Source organism: Pipra filicauda, unplaced genomic scaffold (assembly GCF_003945595.2).
Source record: "Pipra filicauda isolate LSUMZ 115617 unplaced genomic scaffold, ASM394559v2 scaffold71_size5581439_pilon, whole genome shotgun sequence".
Taxonomy (NCBI): domain Eukaryota; kingdom Metazoa; phylum Chordata; class Aves; order Passeriformes; family Pipridae; genus Pipra; species Pipra filicauda.
The window spans coordinates 3,388,966-3,404,790 of record NW_024104887.1 but is presented as its reverse complement, the minus strand read 5'-3'; the positions used below and the strand labels follow the sequence as shown (position 1 = coordinate 3,404,790).

The following is a 15,825-nucleotide window of genomic DNA, read 5'->3' as shown; positions in this document are numbered from 1 at the left end:
GAGTTACAAAGCATTAACAAATTGATTGTCAAGTACCATAGAAATCTGAGAAAAGTACAAAGAGGTTTTAGTCTTAATTAATGAGCTCTTAGAAGTAATTTTGTCCACTAAGCTGGTATTATTAACATAAGACAAATTTTAATGGTCTTCCTGATATAGAAGTTCCTGTCACAGCTGTTCATCTCCTTAACCATCTCCTTAACCTCCTTGTAAAGCACATGCCAAGACCCAGACCCTCATTAAAAGGAAGCACGTCTAATTGTTATCTACTTGTGTATGTTCAAAGGAGAAGGATAATATCTGAGCAAGATTTTTTCAAAAAAACAAGGCAGAACCCAAGTTAACCCATAGAGGATGCTGGAGGACTTGAGCTGCCTTTCAAAAAATCAGTCTGAAATCAGTAAGAAGCGCAAAACTGAACAAGTTTATCCAGTTTCTCTCACACAGCTGGACAATAACTGAGATACATTCATTGCTCTACATTAAATATTGTTCATGCAGAGATAAAACAAGAACAGGCAAAGCTAAAATACAGATTATTTTTTTTTCCTCTTAGCACTCATCGCTGTCACAACCCTGGACAGAAGGCAAGCTCCCAGCTGGACACACAGGGATTCAAGGGAATGCTCTCCAAATCCAGACAGTCAAATTACTGAAAGTGCTTTGAGTCGGGTGCAGAGAAAAGAGCCTGAGAGTTAATCAGAAAATAACTCCCCTGGCCCAGCCTCGCCAGGAGCTGAATTTGAGATTGCAGCCTGGAGGGGCTGCTGAGGCAGCTATCTTAAAAGTAGATGCAATGAGATTTAGAAGATTAAGAAGCTGCAGCAGTGGGGAAAATCCAAAAAGCCTTTTGTTGCTTGTTTGAAGGCAGGGACAGAAGAGAAAGCACATTATGAAAGGCCAGAGAAGCACCTCCACCCCTCAGCCCAGCTCAGGTGTTCTCGAGGCAAGCTGGGCTTGCCCATCCCCACATCCCAGAGCCAGGGAAGAGGAAGGATGTTCTCTCTCTGCAGCCGAACCCACGCCGGAGCTCTCTATAAACACTCCCACATATCTGAGCGCTTACGGCAGCGCTCGCCCCACCCGGGGCTCTCGCACAGGATCACTTTCATCCGTCTCGTGGAAACCCAACACTGCTCCATCTCTCCCGGTCATAAAGTCCCTCTGAGAGTCACATACCCGCTGAAACAACGGGAGCCAGGCCTGCCCTGGGGTGATGTTAAAAATAGGGAGCTCACAGAGTGAGAGCTGCCACTAAACACGGCGAAGGGAGAACCCGACGCTGCTCGGGCTCCCACAGCTCCCTCCGGCTCCCAGTCGTGCACTGCCTTTACTCCTGCTAACCAGGGAAGGAGGGAAAGGAGTTGCCTCCTAAATTACCAGGGCAGGTGCCTGGGAATGACACAAATTGGGCTGTACCCTTGTCTTTGGCAGCTCCTTCCCTGCTGTAGGGTGGGCAGGCAAGGTCCCTGCAGCGCTGCAGTCTGCAGAGGCGTTTTTCTGCTGGGCAAAAGCTGTCCAAAAAAAATCTAGAGGAAGACTCAGGACTGTGGAGTGAGATCATGGCTGTCCCCCTGCTAAGCCGCAGAGCAAAAATTGGAGAAATGGCCCAAATAAGGTAATAACTGGTCCAGTGAGTCACAGCCCAAGGGGGCTGAGAATCAGGGCAACAGCCACCCCAGGGTGCAGCAGCCCAGGGCCCAAGGCTGGTACAGAAAGCCAACACACACGTCAGGGAGATCCTCAATACATGTCCCCAGCTGAGGGTGGAACCCTTGGGAGAAGCATCTCTGGGCAGGAATTGCAGGAACGGAGCCACACAAAACCTGGGACACTCCAGGAATGACAAATGGACACCCCAGAAACGACAGAGAGGTGACAGCACGGGACAGACAAATTCAGACATGACACAGGCCTGCTGGGACAGCAGTGACAGTGTGGAAAGGCTGGAATCTTCATGCTTGACTGATGGGAATCCTGCTGACAGCCATGGGCAGCAGCAGGAGCAAGGATTTTCTAGTGCTGTAGCACAGAAACACCCACCTGGACAACTACAACATCCCTACTCCTTCCTTTATGGATGAACTGCTACGGCTGGTACCACAGGTAACCTGTCTGCAACACAAGTCTGGACCTGACAGAGGTGAAAATGCAAACAAGCTGAAGGAAGAGAGGCAGGAGCAAGAAAAGCAGATGCTGTTGTTGGGAAAGGAGAGGAGTTACAGCACGAAGGTGACCCCAGAGAGATCCCAGATGCCACAGTCACTGAGCAAAAATACTCTCAAGGGCTTCTCATGGAAGGGAGAACTCGGTGCCCAGAGAGACACAAGACACAGAGCTGCAAGCAAAGATGGGAAAGCATGTTATTATTCTGCTTTAAGTACATTTGCCCCCGGGGACACCATCCCAAACCATACCTCAGACTCCCCCTGGAGTAAGGCGATCCCACTCCAGTCACAGATGCTCTGCCTTGAGACTGATCTTGAATCCAATCCCACCAAAGCCTCAACGAGTTATTCTACAAAAATCAAAGCACAGTTTCTGCTGCATTTCTCCATTTGCTGAAGTTCATTATACTTGCAAAAAATTAAATTAACAAATTGGCTGTTTCCAAACGAGCTGCATTGCTTTCACAGCACTGTGTGCACACGGGGAAACTTTTCCTTTTAAATTGCAAAAATGGCTCAATGCTTTCCTCGACAACTTCCCGAGCTCCTCAGTACACAAGGGTATTATTAAAGGAGAGTGCAAAGTACAGATGAGAGACTCATCCCATCTGGTCTGGCTCTGGCCTCACAACAGAAATTCTCCTGGGGGAAGAGCCCACACGTGTAATACTAGGCAAAAAACTGAACTCTGATTTTGTTGTATAAACCTTTAATTTTTATTATGGTAAAAAGAGGAAGGGAGAGAGGGCGGATTCCTGGGGAGTTTGTATGAATTTCAGGACCACCCACTTCCTGGAGGACACTCCTCATTTTTTTGCATATGCACATGAGTACAGATTAGTCATTTAGCACACAAAGCCTATTTTTCTTTGCTGCACATCAGCCAATATGGTACATGCCAACTGCAGCAAGAACAGCAGATGAAAGCCACAGACACAGTGCTAAGCAACTTGTTCAGCAACGCTCACATTCGCATGTAAACATGAGAGATGAGAGTTGGTTTCCCAAGGCCCTCACCAGAGAGGAATATTGGGATAGTCTCACCCTGCTGCCCTGGGGTTTGCGTGTACTCTCCGTTCTGGGAAGCTGACATGTAATAATACACTGCCATTAAGTTTCTCAAATCCCAGTGGAATAAGGGACCAGGGTTAAATAGAACATTACAAACATCCTTAATGATTTCAGAAACCTATAAGGCCTCGGAGACTCTGAAACTGCAGTTTTTGAGTGCAGAGGAGGAAATCAGCACAGGATCAGGGCCAAGAAAATGTGCTTATGCTTCTTGCAGCCCTGTGTGGCAGAAAGCCTTACTTTCCCTTCAAAGAGCTCATGATTGCAAAACACTCTTTTCCCTCCACAAAGTTACCAAAAATCATAACATTGGTATTTTTTCGGAAGTTTTTCACCCACAAGGATGCTACAGAATTTACAGGCTTCCCTTGCTAAGCAACACAGACATGCAAGTGTCACTGTCTCAGCTGCTGAAAAAAGAAATGAGCTCAAGGGAAATGGATAGCTCTTTAATGGCACACAGCATTCCTGCCGGATCCAGCTCCATCAGGCTCGCCAGCACAGCTCCAGGTTCCACCAGAGGAGCTGCCTGCTTTGGTGGAGGGAGAAGGAAGCATTCATTTCTGACAGAAAAATGCTACAGCCAATTAAAAAAAGCCAAATGATGGAATACACAAGACTGGGCTTGTTCTCTCCAGCAAAACAGGCAAAAGGCATCGCAGCAACACGTGAATGAAGAAGACACAGCAACAGATTCGTACGATATCTGCTGTCACTCCTTACCTCCTTGAAACTCGCTTTGCTAGTCCTTCAAAGTTTTGTCTCATTAAATTCCCCGGCACTGTTCTGTTTTAAGAATGTCCTTGTTAAAACTAAAACACCTGTAAGCCTTCCCTGGGCACTCTTGCCTCTTCTTGGGAAAAAACACGTGATCTTGGCACTCATTCAATCTAAAGTGACAGACGCCGCTGAAGAAAGTACGAGAGAACTTCCCAGCCTCCTGCAATTCAAAGTTCTACATTCCCAGCCGTAAAAACATAGTAAAGAACAGCAAGAAAAGAACAAAAAAAGCTAAGGCTGATTTCTTTCTGGTTATGTATTTATGGAATACTTGCTTTGGAACAATGGTGATCAACACTTTCAGTTTCTGTTGTGCTTTCCTGGATGTCCTTGAGTCAGCTGCAGGTACCCACGTTAACCAGCTCTGCTCTAGAAATGAGCAGCCAGTTAATCGTGGCTGCACTGACAGCCAGGGAGTTCTGACATGTAAGACAGGTCCTACACACACACACAAACACTGGCTGTTTGGAAGCTGATGCAGTTTTACTTTTGGCAACAGAATATTGCATTTGTAAAAAATACAGATTTTTGGCTACCTGAACCAATGTTAAGGTAAAGTTTTGACCTTGAACTCCACGGCAGTGTCAACTCAAGTACCAAGTGTGTAGGACCAGAATCAGGCCAGACACCCCAGCATGTGAAACAGCACTAGAACCCACAGCTAGAAATGGCAGGCAATTAGCATTTACATATTGAAGCCTCAAGACAATCCATCACTGGTGCGTCCCACCAAGTAGCAAACCGGGTGTTTTGCCCTCAGCCCCAGCCGAGGCGGTGTGCAGGCTCTGTCACACCACCTGCATGCCTCTGTCATGCCCATCTAACTGCACTTTGAGTTTGTGGAGCTCCTCGATCTCCCGGTTGTGCCGCTCCGTTTTGTGCCGCACCAAGGAGCGGTAGAAGTGAATGGTGAAGACGACAAAAATCAGACCCACGGGGACCATGATGATGGTGGAGACCAGTGCTGATTGCCACCCCGCGTGGCTGCTGGGCTTCTCCACGTTGGTGGTCTCGTTCTTCAGGATGGAGCCCACAGGCAGGAATTTTATCCAGCACAACAGCACGACCTCCGCGAGGAACAGGAGGATTCCCAGGACGGTGGAGAAGCCCCAGGCCAGCTCGATGTAGGGGTGCATGCGCTCGTGGGGGGACTCGCTGATGGAGTTCAGGTTGTGGATGTTGCTCACTGCCTCCACGTTGGGCAGAATGCAGGTGCTGATGAGCAGGGCGAAGAGATGAACCGCCACGAGCACCGTCGTGCAGGCACTGAAGGCGATCAGCAGCATCTGGGGGTACTTGTACTGCACCTCCAGCTGCACCTCCACCATGGCAACCTGGAACCAAGGAACAGAGAGCTCGTCAACAGCTGCTGGCTTTCCCTCTTTTCAAGGCTTCCATCCAGGAAAGCATCTTCATTCAGGAAGAACACCTAAGGCCAAGTACACGCTCAAGCACCTTCTGGAATGGCAGCCGGGATGGATCACTGCCGTTCCTCACACAGCCTGTGCCTTGGCCTTCGTGAGGCTCAGGAACACGTTTCTGCGCCGTCGGTTTCTAACATAACACGTCTCTCCTCGCAGCCACGAGCCATACGAGCTGCATCAACCCCAACACACAACAGAAGGAACTCATTAGACGGCACGTGGGGCGGGGAGGCAGCCGGCAGCCTGCCAGCCCCCCCGCCCCTCACACCTTCTCCTTCCGCCCCTCACTGGCGGCGGCGGCGGCAGCGCAGGAAGTTTCGACTCCGGGTGTGTAAAGAAAAGCAAAACCAAGCAGCTCCTCTGGCCAGTGGCCAGCCAGGTTTCACTGTCCCCCCCTCCATGGGAAGCACGCAAGCTACTTTATAGGTTGTCAGCCCGTAGTTAAAAAAGCTGCCTTCTATTCTCAGAACAGTTTACGTTTGGTTTTATTACAAATGTGCCCAGATACAAGTTATTTATATCCTCAAATTTCTCCCTTGAGGGCTAATAACTTACTGATACACTCAGCAGAAGTGGACAGCTACTGGCTTATGGGTGTGCTCAGCAACTCAGAGAGGAGTCTCCTTCCCAAAACAAGAGCAGCTCTCTAAGGCTATTTTTTCTTTAATCAAATAAAGCTTAAGAAGCAGAATATGTGCAACAGAGCAGGAGGCTCTTCTGAGATCAGAACTAGAGTCTAGTACAGGCCTGTTAACTGGTTTAACATAAGAATTTGTACAATCACTTAACATACCTGTGAAGTAAACCAGTACTTCTCCATGATAGCCTCCCTGAAAGGACTGCACAAACCTTTTTCACTAAGAGAAGCCACAAAAGCAGTGAACAAGACTATCAAACAGTCCTCTCTAGCAGCTGGCTTGGATCTGCAGCTGTACTTCATGATTTGCAGAGATATTAACTCTCCTGGCAGCAGGCAAAACGTCTGGTGATCCCAGGGGACCTGCTGCTCCGGCACGGCACAGCTACATGGAAAGAAGCCACGCTTGGGTTCCTGACTCAGGGCAGTGCCTCTCAAGACCATCATGACAAGGCAAAGTCTGAACGAGCAGCTCGATTCTTGGACACTGAAGCATTTTGCAGAACTGACTCATGATTACTTTATCCAGACTTCACATGAGACACCCCCCGAGCAGCCATTTCGGGCTCTGTATAATCACCTGCACCGCTCACTCTGGCACTACTTGTTAATAATATTATTTAGGCACTGGAAGATTAGGGGTCTGCCCGTGTTCTCCCTGTTGGAAGCCCTGAAAAGGATTAAAGGGGATGGAAGCCAGTTGGCATTACTGCTGCCTTACCTGCATTTACTCTGAAATCATCAGCAGCCTGAATGAGGGGATCACAGTCAAGTCTGAACACATTTAGAATCATAGAATCAGCCAGGTTGGAAGGAACCTCTGAGATCATCAAGTCCAACCCTAAGTAGCAACCAAGATATAATATGTGGCAAATGGTCTACAAGCCCAGATTTATACTTTCAGAAACTATTTAGGATTTTAGAGACATGAAAAATATTGTGGTGGTTCTTGGATATTCCCAGCCCTTTGTCCTGATTATGAACATGTGGAGAGTTCACTTTGTTTGTTTGTTTGTTTTATAGGTTCCTGTTTGCAGTTGACAGTAGTTCTTGTTGTACAGCAAAGAAAATATTAACAGAGGATTGGCCTTCTATCTATTGCAAGGTCAATTTAATTAAAACACATTTCACATGGCCTTGTGCATGTTCTCTTTGCAGTTCCCCTTATATTGATTTGAGAGGGAGGAGATCAGACTTATTCTCTATGTACAATGAATTTGTACAGTGCTGTGGTTGCCAGTCACACCCCATCAGCCAGGAAAAGCTGCAGGTATATTGTTCATTAGTGGGTGCTGCAATAACCAGGGACGTGGTATTCAGCCAGCTGAATGGGAATTGTACCTGCATGTTCAATTTATAGCTTTATATTAAAGCTGAAAGCCTGGCTGATGTCAACATATCAATTTCTGCTTGTTATCCTTCACATGAGCAGCACTTTTCAGCTAATTGGATGTTTCCTCCCAGACTAACCTATTCCCTAGGGCTGGCTTCAGCTGTGCAATGTGATGAATTTTTAACACTGACTGATGGCTCAGTAAGAGGTATTTCAGGGGAAAACATCAACAATCCAGATAGTGCAGCAAGGCAGAAAACCAGTTCATTTAACCCAGACAAGTGCTGAAAAGGTGAGTGAGCTCTGATTGCTTTACCCCGCACAGACTGTCATGTCATTTCCTGACCGGGATAAGAGAAAGAGGACAAGCTGACATAACCCATTTAAAAATTATTAAATATGCTGCCTAGCCTGTAAAACTATTAATATGTCATGTTTGATACAATTATACTCTTTCATGCAACAGCCCCCTTATTTTAACCTCTTCTCAGAAGCCACTTTGCAAGGCTGAGCACTGTGCCAAGCCATGGAATATTTCAGCATAGGCTTAATTTTAAGCTTGAGAATCATCCTGTTGGACTCCAGGCTCACAGGACCGAGCGCTCAGAACATTTTAGAATTAAACTGCAATTAAATTACATGCAACGATGGTGGGGTTTAGACCAGTACAGCCCCGATTACCCACAACAAAAATGATACTCATCTTGAGAAATTTAGACCAGGACAGATAATAACAGGCAAAAGGATGACAAATGGCTTAACATAAACCATGACACATTCACACAGATGGTTTGGCAGGCTGTAAAAATCACTCCAGTAGATCTGTTAGGGTTTTTGTTTTGTCTTTTTTTTTAATCAAATACATATCCTGTAGCGACTGGACAAGTATAGAGAAGATGGATTAGCAGTAACAGCTCTTATTTCCATCAGGAAAATTATTAAGGAGGTCTCCTAAGCTCCCTCTTAATTTCCTTTATCTGCAGCCTCCTTGGGGCAAATGCAGTCGCCCTACAACCCATCTCCAAGCAGACGTGGCACTGGAATGACCCACATCCTCCTGATCTGCCCAACTCTCTGCCAGAAATACCAGAGATGGTAACGAGGAAGGTTTGCATTATTCTGCAGCCTGTCCAGAAGGAGCTGGATCAGAGCCATTGCCTGTTGATTAAATATCCATCAGCTCGCCATAATTTTCAGCCAATATGGAACTGGCTTGAATCAAACACACCGACAGGGAAGTAAATAAAGCAATAGCCAAGCCCTGAATGACATTTGTTTACATAGTTAAATGCACTCAAGGCTTCAGGGAAACTATTTCATAGAATCACAGAATCAGTTAGCTTGGAAAAGACGGTTAAGATCATCGAGTCCAACCTTTCCCCCAGCACTGCCAAGTCCACCACTAAACCATGTCCCTGAGTGCCACGTCTACACACATTTATCTCAAAATAACTTCTTTCATCAATAGCCAAATAGTTGCTCTCAATAGAGTAAACACCCGTGTACTAAATACCTACATGCCAAATTACCAGAGGAGAACCAACCCAATAGGAACAAATACCTCAGCTTTCAAAGGAAGGTCCAATTAGCTGGGAAAAAGCTTGCTAATAAAGAGAGGTTTTGCAAGAGATTTTATGTCTTACTGTTACTGATTTCAGGAGTACCTCTTCTATGTTAGGCTGGTGGTCATAATTAACAGTATTTAGACCCGTGTGTTTATTGGACTTGCATTTTAAACAGTTTAGAGAGAAAACAAAACCCATGGTTAACTTTGTGTGTTTGCCAAGGACTTCCAGCAACTTTGTGTTGTGTGAGCTGAGAAGGCATGCTTTGTTTTCAATGCCCTGCAGTGTGGGTGGGCTGCAAGCCCCCGAGTCCCAGTGATGCCAGTGACAGCACCGCCCAGCACGGGCACCTCGTGTGACCATGCTCGTAGATCAGTCCACAAGAACACAAAATGCTAATGTAATAACCATGTTAAAGAGAATGGTCACAAATGACTAACGTGGAACTCCAGAGGCCCACAGGGCAAGCACATGAGAGGCTTTTCCAGAGTAAGGAAACTGAGTGAAAGGAGTCTACAGGAGAGCATCCAGCTTTCTCAAAAGAAGGGACCTTCTGCCCTTGCAGCACACAAGTTTGGTCATAAACCAACAAAGACTTTGTGAAAAGCTTTTATGAGCATCTCTTGCACACAGACAGAGAGCGGAGAGGACACAAAACCCCCCCAAGTACCCTCTCCCCCTCCAGTCTGCTCCCACTGAACCCCCCACCTGCAGCTTGCCAGCTTCACTTTGGGTGACCAACTTTGTCATCCCAGACTGCTGAAATGTTATGGATGATTCATGGTCTGGGGGACTGGGGGAGGAAAAAGCAGCGGAAAAAGCTAAAACAAAACAAGAAAGGCTATCTGGAAAGATCTGTCTTCCCCTCACAGCTTCTGAGCTGCAGGATGCAACATCCTCACATCGTGTCCCACGCACCAGGCACTGCCCTCTGCCCCTCTGCTGACAGACCTCAGGAACAACCAGACCTGCCCATTTCCTGAGCAGAAAACCTCCCCCAAACTGGTTTCAATCCTCACTCCCAGTAAGCAAGAAGCAGAGGGGAGGTGAAGGGGCTCACACTGACACAGCAGAGCTGTGTTTTGTTAACACCACAGCTCGAACAGGCCTGAGCACTGGACCAGACTGTCTCTGTCTTGTTTATTTGCTTACTCCTGACACGGTTTTGACCTATGCAAATAGCTTCCAGATAACACCCAAGTACAGCACAGCAGAAAGTAAGCACCAGGGATTACTTCTAATAGGCAGCACTGACAAAAATATACCGGGTTTGGCTCCCTTCAGGCTACAGAGCCCTCTGACAAGAGGCTCAGGGCCTTTTCTCACACCTCAGTGTATAACACGATCTCCCTGATCACGCTACGCAAACTTCACTTTGACAGACTGAGACCCAACCTCCACCTTATTTTAGACACCATGACCTGAGAAAACACACACAGAAATTAAAATAACATTCAGGACCACAGCAACCACAGGGGCCTGGAGGAACTCCACACCCATGGGCAACCTCACCCATGGGCAACCCCACACGTAAAGGCAGCAAGGGATGACCGGCCTCAGGGCCAAAGGAGAGCTCAGGTCCTGGATTGTTTAGCATTGCTGGTGGAACACTTGCAGGTAGGGGATTAGTATTTTTAAAGAGCTGACTTGGGAGTGTGTGGGTTGTCCTAGCTCATGTATCAGTGCTGCCTTGAGAGAGCCAGCCTCAAACTTTCCAGCAGCAGCCGAGACAGATGCCTCCTGCCTCTTCAGGAAACAACAGTATGTCCTGATTCTTGCCAGGAGGAAAACGCCGATTAATAGATGATTTTAGAGAGCCAAAACCTTCACGATTCAGAAAGCTGTAAAACACACATACCATGGCAAATCCAGAGAGCAGAGCAGAGGTTCTGCTGGAAGCTTTCAGTTTGGCTCGGCTCAGGTACAATTTTCTCCAGGAAAGGGCTTGAACAGAGTGGTGGTTTGACGTGACCAATTCCAGGTAGCTGCGCCGGACCCAGTCCCGGTAATCCATGCCCTTCGTGCCAGGCTCAGAGCAGCAAGCAGGGGTGGAGGGATCCACTGGGACGTTTAATTCAGAACTCATGGTGAGACAAACGCTGAGGGAATAAAACAGTCACGTTCAGGCAGACAGGACGAGCATCAGCTACTGGAAAAGCTACGGTGGAACAAAGTTCCCCTTGGTCGGTGGGAAATGATGGACCAAATGCCATCACACTTGCAAGGCACAGAACTGAGAAAGGACAGTCCCTAATTGCCAAAAATGACCATAGGAACTAAGAAAGATTACACAGGTAAACCCAGAAACTACTCCAGCAGGAATTCAGGAAGGCTGCACAGCATCAGGCTTTTCATTTCAGAGCTGGCACCTTGACTTTGCCCTCTAATTCCTCCTTGCTAATAAAAGAATTGTTTTACAGATGACACTTTGGCAATAGGACCCCTATCTTATCATTTTGTTTTGAGATGACAGTTCATTTCCCAGAGCATCATGGACTGGCTCCAAATGCACCTCCTAAGAGAACCAAAGTAACACCAATTCAGGGAGTCACTTTTTGCTCGTTCTTTGGAAAGAGTTTTTCTCAGTTAAACCATTGCTCCTCATGGCTCATTTCAGATGGGCACTATTGTTCTTCCCCAAACTCCCCCAAAAGGCACACAGCTGATTGCTGTGTAGGATTAACAAATGAACTTCCCAAGCTTTTGCAGTGGGAAGTTCAATTTCCTGGACTGCTCACACTCCATTTATCAGCCACATCTGACCAAGAATCCTGTTCCCTTAATTCTACCAGTGGCTCTGAGCACGGGGAAAGGAAAAGACAATTCCAAGGGGAAAATGGAGCTGCTTCCAGGAAATTTCATCATCCTCAGATTCAGGAGATTACAGAGAGAAGTATGAAAGCAGCAAGACTATTTCAGGTGGTGATTGCCACAGAGCCAAGTGTGGGGTCCAAACCACCCTCTTTACACCACCCCATCACCAGGCTGCTGCCAAATGGCTCTGGTGATCTCTGTGCCATCCATAGACACGGGGCAGGATCCATGGAATGTTTTGAGCAAAGAATTCTCAACTCTGGCAAACATCTGAAACTAGATGTTTAACTCGGCCTTCCGAAGAATGGAAACTACGATTTTCCAGTTAATCCCCTCACTCACAACTCTGCCATTGACACTAGAACTGCATGTTCTGGCCATAAAATACTCACCAGGTCCTAGCAGGAGGAGATGCCTGCCCAGAATCACACCTGGTGTGGTACTAATTAGTCCCAGCACCACACCTCAAGGTCACAGGCACCTTGCTGCTCACTCCCACACACCCCCCCAGGTCTCCACATGCAGGGGACACATGGGGACAGCTAATAAAGCCATGGCTGCTGTGAGATTTGAAGAAGTGGCAAAGATCAAAAGGACATCAACTGCCCAAAACTCTGAATGCTGTCACTAAAAGGGAACAAAGCTGCTTCAGGCACAATAACAAAGATTACACTGCAGCAGCAAACGAAGCATTGCAGGTCGCAAGACTGTCCCTCCTGAACATGGGGGGCTTTCAGGTACCAGCCCCCTCAGACATAATAAGGCTGGCAGCAAGAGCACAAGATCATTCCTGGGCAGTTTTTTACAAGGCCACCATTACATGGAGAACTCCAGGATGGCTCCTGACCTGCTCAGAAGTTTTCAAAATATTAAAAAAAAAAAAAAGAGAAAGGCATGAAATAATATTCACACAACAATATAAGCAATAGAGAATAAGAGGGACAAACCTTCCTGCTTGCTCTGTGTTTTCAGAAAAGGCAAGAATCACCTATTTTACAGAAGAAGAAAAAAGCCTCCTGGGAGGATTGGAGGCAGAAACAGTCTGTGAGCAGCAAAATCATGAAGCTGTTTCCTGTGACAACATCCTGTGTGGATTCTGCAATGTGTAGCGTGGAGGGAATTTACAGACTTTGTCCCCAGCTGATACAGTGATGGCCTCTAGTCTGCCATTTATTTTCACAAAATACGTAGGAACTTTTTATGTAGGAAGCTTTGACCCCTGGGACAAATTCCACTGAAAAGACAAATAAATGCAGAGGTTACAGAGAGAGGGCAAGAGTACCCAATCACATCTGCTTCTTTCATTAGAAAAATAAGCTAAAAATACCACAAGGATGAATTTTCACTCTGGAGCAGCTCAAGAGATGTTCTCAAATAAGTAAACAACTTCAGACAAACGTAGCCCAAACAAGCAGTACCAGGATGGCAAACTCACCTTGCCAGCTGTGGACATGGAGGGAGTGGGTGGAGGGCTCCAGGGGCTAAAACACAACAAAAGAAGCATTTTGCATGCACTCTATCTGAAGCAGTTTTACTCTGGAAATACTTCTCAGATAGTTATCTGCATCCGGGGAGGGTTATTCTGAAGATTTCACGCTCCTGCCTTGCAAAGTTAAAGGTTCAGCACACTTGCTCGTACAGAAATAACTGTCCTACAGGGTTTTACTGCACATGGCTGCCGAGTTTTGGATGGAGAATGAGGACTTCCCCAGGAGACCTCTTCCTCTGCCAGCTCTGGCAAAGTCCATCCCAGCTGCGTCTTCACTCGCTTCCATTGCACCATCAGCGCATCTGACCTCACTTCATCTCACACTGGTAAGACAGAAACCTCTCTCTAATTGCTCCCTCACACGGATCTTGTTACCCTGCCCCAGGGAAAGCTTCTGCCATGCCTCACATCTCCGTGCCCTGCTGCAAGCACACAAGCAGGGATTTCTCCACAGCAGGGAACGAAGACAATGCCACAGGGCGAGATATGTAGATCTGTCTTTGCAGCACTGGCAGCTTCCCTGCCTGGTTTTGGGATGCTGGTCCCCTCCTCAGACCCAGATTTCTGCCTCACACCCCCAGACTGGTCAGTGGGTTTGTACCAGTGCCTTTCTTCCTGGTATAACAACATCCAACCCCCTGCAGGCCATGGCTAAGCCAAACCCCAGGCCCTGCTACTGCTCTTCCATGAGCTCAGGCCCTCTTTGCTATGGGGAACCCCTTTCTACGTCCCCTTCTGGCTCGGGGCCCCCCAGAAGCACCCTTGGGGTGTCACAGCACCCAGGCAGGGTGTGAACACCCCACAGCTGTGACCTCTATTAAGGCAGCAGGGGATGTGATCCCTCACCCCATCACGACAGCTGGGATCCTACTCACAGGGCACTGCCCGAGCAGGGGATTTCTCCTCCTTCTTCCCAGCTACCCTCAGCACACTCCGGGCAGGATGTACGGAAGGATCTCCCCTCCAACAGCACCCTCGGACAGGGGATCCCCCAGGCCAGGATAAGACCCACTCACAGGCAGAACCTTCCCCTCCAACGGCAACCTGGACACATCCTCCCTAGGCAGGATGAGACCTCCTACCACTGGATCCCCACCCGGCATCCCAAGGTTCCCCCACATCTCCTCATGCAGGATGGGACCCAGTTGCTCGATCCTCTTTTCCAACAACACCCCGGATCAGCGGCTTCCCGACTCCGCAGGCTGGACGTGCCTCCCCACAGCACCCCCGGCGAGAGGATCCCTGCCCGGACACATCCCCCGGGAGCCGGCCTGCCCTCTGCATCCCAAGGGACCCCCAAAGCACCGCCGGGCAGGACGGGACTCCCTTCCCTCTCAGCCCCACCGCCCTGGGCAGGGGATAGCCCCCGGCGAGGCAGGATGAGGTGCGTACCCCCCCGCCATCCCGGACGCGGGATTCTCCCTACGTGGGCAGGATGAGGCGCGTACCCCCCCCACCATCCCGGGCAAGGGAATCCCCATCCAGGCAGGATCAGACCAACTCCCCCGGGCAAGATGAGACCTCCTCCTCCCGGTGGGCAGGAGACGCTCCCACCTCCGCACCCCAAACACGGAGGGGATGCCCCCGCTACCCCAGAGCGTGAGGCCCGCTGGGGGGGAGCCCCCACCCCGGGGCGGGATGCGGGGCCGCGGGGGCGGGCCGTGGCTCACCGCGCTGCTGTCCGGGGGCCGGGCCGGGAGCCCCGGGATTGCGGGCGGGAGCGGGAGAGCCGGAGCTGGAGCCGGAGCCGGAGCCGGGATCGGGAGCCGGAGCTGGAGCCGGAGCCGCCTCCGCCGCTGCCACGGCAACGCCGGGCACGGGCCACGTGACCCGCAGGAAACGGGGGGGTGCGCCGCCACGCCCCCGCACGTGACCGCGCTCCGATTGGGCCGCGGGGCAGCCAGGTCACGCCCCCTCGGCGGCGGGGGCGGGGCCTGGGGAGGAGACCCCCGCCCGCCCCCCCTTCCCCCGCGGAGCCGGGGCCGCGTTCACCCCCCGCACCCCGGGGGTGTTGGGGGTCCTCGACACTGGGGATGTACTCAGCGGTCACAGAGGAGGGGCAGCCCCCAGCACCCGCAGCCGGGTGGGATGCCGGGGGTCGCAGCTCGTCAACGCGCATCTGGCAGGGCAAAAAAAAAAAAATCAGCTCTGCGGATTCCTGAAGTCACGGTCAGGCTGAAAAACCCCCACTGGCGAAGGTGTTGGTGGGTCTGGGGCTGGCGTTATCTCTAAGTCTTGGCACAGAGAAGGTATTGGTGCAATGGGATGCAAATGTGCTTTTATTACAGTTGTTAATTACACAGCAAAAAGTCGCCACTTACATAAGTCAAAAGGCAGCGCTGCTCTGCCTCCGCCGGGCTGCAACCTCCTCTGGCTCCCTGGAATCCCCGCTGCTATCTCCCTGCACTCCTCCTCTATTGACTCAGCAGGAAATCCTGTATAAACCCATCAAAAGGACAGGGACAGCCTTATGGGAAAGAGAGGGAGTTCCTTCCCTGGAAATGAGATAAAGAAAATGCCGAAAGGCAGCACAATGGGTCAGCT

At 49.3% G+C, this 15,825-nt stretch overlaps 1 protein-coding gene across 3 annotated transcripts; it reads right to left on the bottom strand.

Moving 5' to 3' along the window:
- Positions 1 to 2,857: 2,857 nt before the first annotated feature.
- ORAI2 (ORAI calcium release-activated calcium modulator 2) lies at positions 2,858 to 14,982 on the bottom strand. Of its 3 annotated transcripts, none has more exons than XM_027734323.2 (4): positions 14,952 to 14,982; positions 13,228 to 13,273; positions 10,837 to 11,077; positions 2,858 to 5,353 (listed from the first exon to the last, which is right to left on the bottom strand). In XM_027734323.2, the coding sequence occupies exons 3-4, from the start codon at positions 11,062 to 11,064 to the stop codon at positions 4,808 to 4,810; spliced, it is 774 nt and encodes a 257-aa protein (XP_027590124.1). In that variant the 5' UTR covers positions 11,065 to 11,077; positions 13,228 to 13,273; positions 14,952 to 14,982; the 3' UTR covers positions 2,858 to 4,807. The 3 variants fall into 3 exon arrangements, with proteins under 3 accessions (XP_027590124.1, XP_039245180.1, XP_039245181.1); XM_039389246.1 differs by lacking the exon at positions 14,952 to 14,982 and adding an exon at positions 14,730 to 14,930; XM_039389247.1 differs by lacking the exon at positions 13,228 to 13,273.
- Between the last annotated feature and the right edge of the window lie 843 nt (positions 14,983 to 15,825).

Coding starts and splice junctions, on each gene's coding strand:
- ORAI2 (XM_027734323.2), bottom strand. CDS start 11,064: ATGAGTTCTGAATTAAACGTCCCAGTGGATCCCTCCACCCCTGCTTGC. Junction 5,354..10,836: donor TGCTCTCTGGATTTGCCATG/GTATGTGTGTTT, acceptor CCTTGGTTCCAG/GTTGCCATGGTGGAGGTGCA.